Here is a 10,817-nt window from a genome sequence, read left to right as displayed (position 1 = left end):
AATGCAGTTCATAGCATACTTGCCAGGATGTGAGTAGGTGTGTGTTTTCTGGCATAAACAGACCTTGTCTAGACCAGTCGTCATCATTGGAGACCAAATGACAGAGAACCTAATTTCTAAGGAACTGGTTAAGTTTAGTGCTATGGTATGAATTGTAGTTCAAGTTATTAAGCATTTACTGGTTAAGTTTAAAAAGAATAGCTGTTTAAACGTGTGCGTGTGTGTGGATGACATTAGTAACTCTTCTCCCTCTACCAGTTAGTCGGAATCAGAGTAGATTATTAATCCCAGGAGAAACTGGATGTGTCACATTTGCTCCCTTCGAATTAAGATGCCACTCAGGGATTCAAAATTAACAAAATATGTGAAGTTGAAATGATCATAAATTAAATATGGTCATTTAAATTATATGACAATATGTCTGATTCTATAAAATGGAATGTGTGAATGCAAGGTTTTTAAAGAAAACCATTTAAAGTTAAACTCGTGAAAACAACAGAATGTGGACTCGTATAAAAGTATGATTATTTTTATCTTCACTATCTTCCAAATTAAAATAACTTCCCGCACTGGACCTTTAAGTGTCGGGGACCCCTCCTCTTCCTCTCCCCGGTTCACCCCGGGGTCACTCAGTTGTGGAGAATCCAATCATCCCGTTTCGCGCCATTCCTTGCAAACAGGGCGGAAGTTTGCTGAGACACGTGACCCAGCGTCGCCCACAGCTTTCGCGCCACCGCGAAATCCCGCCTCCCCGCGCGGAAAGCAGCGACGCGATTGGCCGCCGCAGACGTCAGACTCGCGCCACTTCTTGCACACACACGGGCACACGCAGCACCAGCGAGCAGCGAAGACGCCGAGTGAATGAACGCTTACGTTGTAAACCTGAACAAAGCGCGAGTTTAAAACCGTACTTTTGTTCCCCCCTGCTGCCCGTAAGACTCTCGGATTCTCCCGCTTTGAGGTTCGCTGTGTGCAGCCATGGCTCGTAAGGATTACGCCGCAGAGAAAGGTAAGAAATGTGCTCACTGTGTGACGACAAGGCAGCAACAGGTTGAGCTCAAAAGTCATTCAAACTATTCTGAGTGTAGTGGTATAAGCGTTACTATAATGTGTGTCTGGTGCAGCTTAATAATCTGACATCCAGTCACTCGTGTGTGTGTTTTATCCTCACTTTCTTTTCCCTCCTTGATAACAGACTCTGCTAACACAGGCCATACTTATGCTCAGAGTCACAGTGTGCATGCAAATGTGGTCACTTAACTTAACTGTTGACGGTTGTGCAAACTTTTTCCTCATCATCGCTAGTTAACTTGTTGGGGACTAGTTTGTGTAGGTAACTCTTAAGTGTGTGTATGTGTGTGTGTGTGTGAGGCTGTTGACGACACAATGACCCGGATGGATCAGCTTAAACAAAGGAGCAGGCGCCAGTTCAAGCACATGTCTGAGTCTATGAGTCACTCCTGAGGCTCACAAGTGTTTGTTATTGACTGTTTTAACTATTCTAAAATCTATCTTTGACACGCACACACACACAGAGAGAGAAACACATACACACATAGTATCCACATTACTATACCGTGTTTACTCACACACATGACCAACAGCTCATAACTCATCATGCAATAACAAATATATATATATAAAAAAAATTTAAGTATGTCTAAAGATGTGTCCATGTGTACAGTCAAAGTAAATATTTACACTCATGGAGCTACACAACACTATTTGAGCGTGTTTTCCAAGTTACCCAGGACACCTTATTATGGTAATTACGGTACATGTTGTCCAACATGATGCCCCAGCCAGTTGTCTTGTCTGCTAAATAACTTGCATACATTTGATTCAGATGTTTCAAGTGACAACAAATGAGTTCTTCTTTCACCAAACTGAAGTTTAGTGTTTAGTGAAATGTGATTTACTGTGTGACTGCCTGTAGATCTACAGATGATTTGGGGTGTTTTTATTGATCTGATCAGGGCAAAAGAGCATGCAGATTACATCATTATTTGTACATATAAATATTGCATAACGAAAAAGGGTTGAGGAACAACGAGAAACCTGCATATAAGTTGTTAACTGTGTTCATGTTTAAGTGCACTGGTAAGGGCTGAGTGATGAGGCCAAACATTTCAAATCAGGCCTTTTAACATTCATTATCTACATCAAATATAGTTATTAAATTGTTTTGCCACTGAGTGAATTTTGACGGAACTGTTGATTGTAGGCAAAACATTCACAGCCATTGTGGCAACACAACACATTGTGTACACCATTATCACAATATATATTGAGTTATTGCTCAGTCCAGGCTCTGGGAAATCATCTTTTTTATGCCATGTTGACAGTCTGTTTATAAACTCTATAATGATTCTCACCATCATCGATTACTCTGATAATTTCCCCCAAAATTATCCTAGTGGTTATTTAATCTGCACAGAAATATGAGTAAAGAATAAATAAAAAATTCACTGTTCCCAAACTTCTGACATCTTTAAATTTTATTTTTTTTAGAAAACGGAGGAACACAAAGAAACTATTCAAATTTAATACATTTCAATTGATTTGGTAATCAATTATTATAACAATAGTTTATAAAATAAACTATTAAAGTGTTGCATAATAATAATATTATCTTTTGGTTGTTTTTCCCCTTACATTTGTAAGAATGTTTGCTTTTTGGTTTATAGTTTAGTCCTGTAACAAAAAGGAAAACAAATTATCACTTTATCGGTTTTATTGCATTTTATTGTCATAAAAACAAACGAATTATTCGACTGTTTTACGTGTTCGTCGCAGTTAGAATGACGCTTTGTTTGTTTCAGTTGGCGGGTTAGTGTCACAGTTATTGTCGTCCCCATTTTTTTAATTACAGAGGGTTTTTTTAATGTTTAAATTCGGTTAAGTTGTGTTTTTCAAACACTAAATTGTCGATTTAACGACGTGACAAGATGGCTGAAACGGCAGTCACGGGGACTATATTGTTCTGAGCGGAAGCGCCCGGCGGAGTGATATGCGCGTGACGAGGCACAAAGCCATGTGCTGCTTTGTTTACAAAAACATCCTCGAACAGAGAAACAACAAAACACATCTGCTGCTTTTCCGCTCCTCCGTCAAAGTAAGTGCGGCGCTTTTACCGTCGTGTTTTGTCACAGTTTCGCTTGTTTAAAGCGCGGAATTGGGATATTTTCCGCAGTTGTTTGTGGCTTCTTTTTTTTTTTTTTTTTTTTCGAGAAGTGCAGGATGTTTTCGTTTAAAGGGGAGAAAAAAATGGACACTGAACTGAGCGCGCGCATGTTGTTTGTTATTTACGTTCTTTGGACGCGAAGCGCACAGCTGCGTTATCTCTCGCTAATTTCTACCTTTAAACTGTGACAGTGGACGCGCTCGAGGATTAAAAATGTGCTTTACGCAGATACAACAGTGGCATTTCACGCTTCGCTCAGGAGTAGTGACTCATCGAGATTACAGGATGCCATGTTACTCAACAAAGGGGGTCGTCGCAGGGCAACAGATTAGCTCCCAATCTGAGGCCCATCATCACTACTACTACTACAACTACTGCTGCTGCGCTTGTTGATCAACAACTGCTTTTAAATCCACATTTAATTATTATTATTTCTTATAGAATAGAGGTTTCTTTGTGTGGCCATGGAGCTGGTTATCTCCACCAAGTGGCCTGTTTTTGTTGTTGTTGTTGTTTTTCCCCTGTGGTGTCCGTAATAAAACTTAATGTGTGTTTCTGTTTTTGCAGAGAAATGCAAAAGGTTCCTGCAGGAGTTTTACTCAGAGGATGACAACGGGAAGAAGGTGTTCAAATATGGAGTTCAGCTTGTAAGTGCAGTAAACAAATGTGTTACTCGAATGGGCGTCGCTTTCATAGTTATTGCTTTGGGCACTGGGTGTTTGTATTATTACATTTTTAAATGATCAATTTGTTTAGATAAATACTGGGGCACGGTTAATTTGTCTTAAAATTGTATTAGTTTTATTTGAGTCCAAGTATTGTGATTTTTATATGTGTATAATTCATGTTTTTCACTGAATGTGATGACTTCAGGAGGCTGAAATGTTTAGTTTTTTTCTTTAGAAAGGGAAAGGAAATTATTTGGTACAAAATGTAGCTGAATGATTTGTGTAAAAAAAATCTAATTGCATTTTTTCTGGCAAAAATTGAAACTACAATTTCAGTTTAAACTTCACAATTGTGATTTTAAAAGAAGTTGGAGAATTGCAAAATGACACATGTAATTTGCAATATACATGTTTATACTGTAAATATCAAGTCCCTACTGTATATATTCTGTTTTTACTTTTTACAATCTTATTGTCAATATTATTCTATATTGTGCATTCATAGATGTGAAAATGCATGTTTATTTATATTTTATCTTTGCTCCGTCTTATCTTGCAATACTCTAAGGATTAAAACTTAAATGTATGTTTATGTATAGCTGTATTTATTTAACTTTTTTAAACTGACAGATTTCTGCAATTTGCTTATTTTGTTATTTTGAGTGATTTCAAAATGGCCATTTGTTCAACCCAATACTAAAGGTTTTGGTTTTATGGGTTTAGCAGTGGTGCAATGGAATTTAAAATATCATACTATAAATTCCATATAAAAAGCAGAACCTTTGATTATATTACAGATTGAGAAGTGTAATTCATATTAAAATGGTGAACATATGTACACCGTTTACCTATGCTCAGTGTCTCAGTCTGCCCAGTGTAGCGCTATCTATGTTGTTGTTGTCAAACAGTGTCTGTGCAGACATCACACATCCTGTAATTGGAAAGTGGCTCATCTAATGACCTGTCTGTGTGCACAGGTGGCGCTGGCTCACCGGGAGCAGGTGTCTGTCTTTGTGGACCTGGACGACGTGGCCGAGGAAGACCCTGAGCTCGTCGAGAGCATCTGTGAAAACGCCAAACGTTACACGGGCTTGTTTGCCGACGCCATCCACGAGCTGCTGCCGGAGTACAAAGAGAGAGATGTACGTATATACGGTATTTGCACTGCTGGTCCTGTACGGAGTGTTTGATATTTGAACATAATATTCAGTCATGAATACCATCAAAAAGTTAATTAAAATGAAAAAAATCTATTCAGACTGTGGCCAAAGATTCCCTGGACGTGTACATTGAGCACAGGCTGATGATGGAACAGAGGGGTCGCGACCCCGCCGACACCCGAGACCCTCGTAACCAGTATCCACCTGAACTCATGAGGAGATTGTAAGTTCTATTTCAACATATGTGGCCGTTTGTGTGCCAGCTGACTCTTAAGTCAGGGGTCTCAAACTGGAATGACCTGGGGGCCACAGAGTGTCTAGTTTGGTCAGTCGAGGGCCAGAGAAGGGCTACATTTGGAGAAAAAGACATGGAAATAATATTTATGATGATATTTCGCATTAAAAGTGATTGTTTTGATATGGAATGAAAAAAGTTGACTATAAACGCAACCAAGGATCATTTTCATTATCGATTAATCTGTCGATTATTTTCTCTTATTAATTATTTGGTCCATAAAATGTTTGTCAATCCTGAAAATGATGTCCTCAAATGTCTTGTTTTGCCCACAAACCAAAATTATTCAGTTTTAATTATTTCTGTGTTATATGGAGCAAAGAAAATATTCACATTTACAAAGTTAAAACAATCAGAAGTCTTGTTTTAATAATGCAAAAAGCTTCGAACTGATTATCAAAATAGTTAATGATTAATTTAGTAATTGTTTTCAGCTCCAAACTTGTCAGTTGATATTCACTGGCAGGCCACATGCAATTGATCTGGGGGCCGTACGTTTGAGACCACTGTCTTGTTATGTTTTGTGTAATAATTATGTAAAGTTTTCCTTTGCGGGTGCTCATGGTCTTTCTCTTCCGTCCACAGTGAGCTGTACTTCAAGTCTCCCACCACCTCCAAACCTAAGGTGGTGCGCGACATACGAGCTGACAGCATCGGGCACCTGGTGAACGTTCGAGGCATCGTCACCCGCGCCACGGAGGTCAAACCGATGATGGCCGTAGCGACCTACACGTGTGACCAGTGTGGTGCTGAGACCTATCAACCAGTAAGACTTGATCGAATGAATTTGGACCCTTTAAAAAATGCTCAACAAAAGCTTCATGGTTATTATTCCTTTTCCTTCAGATCCAGTCTTCCACCTTCATGCCTCTCATCATGTGTCCCAGTCAAGAGTGTGTCACCAACAAATCTGGAGGTCGTCTGTACTTGCAGACCAGAGGCTCCAAGTTTGTGAAATTCCAGGATCTTCGTATTCAAGAACATGTAAGGAACTATATGCTTTAAAACTTGTTGCCGTACAACAGGGCATGTCACTTCTTTCTTATCAGCGTATTCTGTCATCTTCTCTGTAGAGCGACCAGGTGCCTGTTGGCAATATTCCAAGGAGCATGTCCATTTATGCCAGAGGAGAAAACACAAGACTGGCCCAGCCTGGAGACCATGTTGCCATCACAGGAGTCTTTCTCCCGCTGCTGCGCACAGGGTTCAGTCAAACTGTTCAGGTAAGTGGTTTTTGACATCAACAGAGGGACTTCAGGATTGTCTAATTCTGGGACTCCCCTTTTTTATTAAGATCTTCTTCTTTTATTCGTTTTAGGGTCTTCTGTCAGAAACCTACATGGAGGCCCACAGCATCACGCTCATGAACAAGACGGAGGACGACGAGCTCGGTAACGACGAGCTGACGGAGGAAGAGCTGCGTGGCATCACAGGTAGGAGTCGCCGCCTAAATTAAACCCTAAAACCTCAAATACTGTCCTCGTGCGTATCGACTTTACATGACAATGCTCTTTATTACAGATGAAGGATTTTATGAGAAACTATCCGGGTCCATCGCACCAGAGATTTATGGACATGAAGATGTGAAAAAGGCTCTTCTGCTGCTGCTGGTTGGTGGAGTGGAACAGGCGCCTAAAGGCATGAAAATCAGAGGTGAGCATCTGCATGATCCGTTTAAACTCTTTCTAATTAACAGTTTTGGTTAATCTGAGTGGGGATTGTTACAGTTAAATCTTAATCAAAATCCCTCATCTTGGATGCTTGAGAAATGATTATTCATCCAAACATCTAATTTTCCCAATTAAAATGTTGTAATAGCTGTAACACTCATCCTGTTTTCCCTTTTTAAGGCAACATAAACGTCTGCTTGATGGGAGATCCAGGAGTCGCAAAGTCTCAGCTGCTGTCTTATATCGACCGCCTGGCTCCTCGAAGTGAGTACAGTCCCAATTTGTGGGTTTTATCCTCTCGAGCATTTTCTTTCCATTAGAGATGACAAGTAATAAAGGTCCCATATTATATCCTATTTCTCCAAGTTAACCTAGTTCCCTGGTGTCCTAATGAACATGTCTGTGAGATTGCTGTCATATGTAACATGTATCCACTGGACAGATAAATCCTCTGAGGCTGGTAGTTTGTGTAGAACTCTGTGCTGCACTGTGGAGCCAAGCATAGAACTTTTCTCCCACTTCCGGTTTTCGGATGCCGTTGCCCTCGCCAGCACTCTCGCATTTTTTTATGGACAAAGCGGAGCTCCGCGAAACAACAATTCCAGGAATTTAGCTCATTGTGACGTTCCAAGGAGCGCGGAATCAATATCGCGTGTTTTATTTCCTGTACTTGGACTGAGGAGGACTACAAAAACATGACTGCATCTGCAAGGATTTAAATGATTAAAAAGTTGATTTTGCATAGTATGGGACCTTTAACCTTTTAAGTTTTAAAGAAAACGTTTCTAAACTAAATGTATACCATTAAAATCATCTTGTGTCTTTCAGGTCAGTACACGACAGGCCGTGGATCTTCAGGTGTCGGTCTGACAGCGGCAGTGATGCGTGACCCCCTAACTGGAGAAATGACCCTGGAGGGCGGAGCCTTGGTGCTGGCTGACCAGGGCGTTTGCTGCATCGACGAGTTCGACAAGATGGCCGACGCCGACCGCACAGCCATCCACGAGGTGATGGAGCAGCAGACCATCTCTATCGCCAAGGTAAGCGGGAGCACGACTCCCAACTGGTGGTTGATAAATTGAAACGCAACATTCGCGAGCCGTATGTTGACCTGTCGCTCCTCTCGCCAGGCGGGCATCATGACCTCCCTCAACGCCCGTTGCTCCATTTTGGCCGCGGCTAACCCCGCCTACGGCCGCTACAACCCCCGTAAGACCATCGAGCAGAACATCCAGCTGCCGGCCGCTCTGCTCTCCCGTTTCGATCTCCTCTGGCTGATCCAGGACAAACCGGATGCCGACGCTGACCTGCGTCTGGCCCAGCACATTACCTACGTCCACCAGCACTGCCGCCAGCCGCCCACGCACTTTACCCCCATCGACATGAAGCTGATGAGGTGACGATGTGCATTTAATCTGCAACAACCTCTCTCACTTAACTGCTGTATGATGCTGTATGAAAAAAAAAACAACGCTAGGAATGATATAACGGATTATGTCCCTCCTCAGACGCTACATCGCTGTGTGTAAGAAGCGGCAGCCTGTGGTTCCAGAGGTGCTGTCCGATTACATCACCGCTGCTTATGTGGAGATGAGGAAAGAGGCCCGAGTCAGCAAAGACACCACTTTTACGTCTGCCCGTACCCTCCTCTCCATCCTGCGTCTGTCCACTGCTCTGGTGAGAACTGACCGTGAACTCCTCCAGGTCTCCACACAGGGACTTGTGTGTTTTGTGCCATTGACATGAAAAATTAAGAGCTAATTGTGTTCGTCCTCCTGCGAGCCCTCAGCGGTCCTGTGTGGGGTAAAGTGCTTACAGTGCAGGTAGTGATGATAACCTGGCCTACTGCAATGTGAGCACTTCTTTCTCACGCTGGACGAAAACAGTCTGCACCGAAAACACATTAATCTTCACCAGAGGGATACACGCTCGTATTAATGAAAGCACTGTATTGCTTTAGTCTGTCTCTGCAAAGTGAGTCGCTGCAAAGAGAAAAATGAAATGATTAGAGCATTAGTGGATGATGTTTTTGGCCCCTGGTTGCCAAAAGTGCTGTTTGTGCAGGTAGCAGTCACCCACCTACTGCAAAACCAGCACTTCAGGCAGACAGGCTCGGCAATGTGCTCCACAAGTCTTCCACAAGGGGGCGAACTACTCCCCTCAGCTGTGTACCTGTGTGTGAGAGGAACTGCAACTTCAGCAATGTGTTCAACCTTCAAGTGGTCTTTCTGCTCCTGACCAGCTTTGCAGGGTGGGCAGTCAGCCTTGTGCATTAGGTGCAGCTGTGCAAACCCATGCAAAACTGACCATGAGCAGAGCTGTCTTCAATGTGTGAAATTTAGCTCTGTAAAGTATGTTCAGGCTCAATCCTCACTCTCACTCCAGTTTTCTTCACAAACCATAAACAGAATGTTGTTCACTTGGTCAGCTTCAAAATGCAGAACCCATTCTCTTGTCTATTGGAGCTGCCGGAGAAACATGGTGGCACAAGATGGCGGCCTTTGTAAAGAAAGTCCCTGAATCTGTTCTTTTTAAAGTGGGTGTTCACTTAACCATTTTCACATGTGCATCGTGAGCATTTTCATCTGTTCTCATGTCAACGTGTAGAGAGATTAGCTGGTGTTGAGAGGCGGAGACTTGGGCAATTGCTGACCATCCCAGAGAGCATTGCACTTGTCTCGGTCTGACAGTGCCGGCACAGCGCAACCTACTTAATGGAGATGGAAACTGCCATCAAACTGTTTTTTTTTTCAAGTGTACGTTTTTACTTGGAGAGTATTGACTCCTCCTCTCTCGGTGTCCCGTCCTCCAGGCTCGTCTTCGCATGATGGACACCGTGGAGAAGGAGGATGTCAACGAGGCAATGAGACTCATGGAGATGTCCAAGGACTCGCTGCAAGCCGACAAATCCAGCAGCACCAGGTTTGTGTTCGCTCACGCCGCAGCGTCGGGACTCTTAATCTTAATGACGCGATGATGTCGGCATCATAAGTGACCGGACGCCTCTCCGCTTTAACGAGTCTCTCATATACAGTAACAGGAGCTGCATATCCTGCAGGAAGCTGTTAAACTTAAACTGAGGGGGGGTTTATGGCGCTACCTTCATAGACGTTGAGACTGCAGACGCACTCACGCCCCTTTACCATAAAGTGCAAGGGTTAAAAACTACTGGGGGGGTTTTATATAACGATCTAATCTGGAGCGATCCAAGTTTTTACATTAGACTTAAAATCTCAAGCCATTGATGTTTTTTAATCTCTTTTCGTCACATTTGTTGGCTTGACTGCTGGAATTTGTTCAACACTTGATGATAATCTCTGCATTTGTGAACATTAAAGTCTAAACCCTCCACCTTTCCTGCAAACAGGGCTCAGCGTCCCTCCGACGTCATCTTCTCGCTGGTGCGCGAGCTCGCCACAGAGGGCGTGTCTGGCCGCGGCGGGGCCGGCGGCGTGGTCCGCATGGCCGAGGCGGAGCAGCGCTGCGTCTCTCGCGGCTTCACCCCCGCCCAGTTCCAGGAGGCTCTGGAGGAGTACGAGGAGCTGAACGTGTGGCAGGTCAACCAGGCGCGCACACGCGTCACTTTTGTCTGAAGGAACACGTCTTCATACGCGCTTGCATTTCCACCTGAGGGCAAAAACTCAGCTGTGGCTTTTTCTGCAGACTTTTTAAGCGTGGCTATTTTTTGCTGTCGAAGATCGTTAAGTGTTTTATGATTAAGATTTCCTGTTCGCCAGTGAAACACTTGTAAATATGTGCCGGAACTTATGGATTCTGGATGTGGCAGTTAAGAGCTTAAAGCTGATATTGAGCATTCCTGTACATTTTATATTAAGAAAT

At 42.9% G+C, this 10,817-nt stretch overlaps 1 protein-coding gene across 1 annotated transcript; it reads left to right on the top strand.

The window, feature by feature from the left end:
- The first annotated feature begins 907 nt into the window (after window positions 1–907).
- mcm7 (minichromosome maintenance complex component 7) lies at window positions 908–10,817 on the top strand. Its single transcript, XM_083890926.1, has 15 exons — window positions 908–1,009; window positions 3,752–3,831; window positions 4,830–4,994; window positions 5,111–5,235; window positions 5,893–6,073; window positions 6,154–6,291; window positions 6,381–6,530; window positions 6,626–6,740; window positions 6,829–6,960; window positions 7,158–7,241; window positions 7,806–8,017; window positions 8,108–8,373; window positions 8,486–8,654; window positions 9,790–9,899; window positions 10,345–10,817. The coding sequence occupies exons 1-15, from the start codon at window positions 979–981 to the stop codon at window positions 10,568–10,570; spliced, it is 2,184 nt and encodes a 727-aa protein (XP_083747052.1). The 5' UTR covers window positions 908–978; the 3' UTR covers window positions 10,571–10,817.

Source organism: Microchirus variegatus (assembly GCF_963457635.1).
Source record: "Microchirus variegatus genome assembly, chromosome: 6".
Lineage (NCBI taxonomy): Eukaryota > Metazoa > Chordata > Actinopteri > Pleuronectiformes > Soleidae > Microchirus > Microchirus variegatus.
Note: the sequence above shows the minus strand (reverse complement) of the source record. Positions and strands in the feature narration are given on the sequence as shown.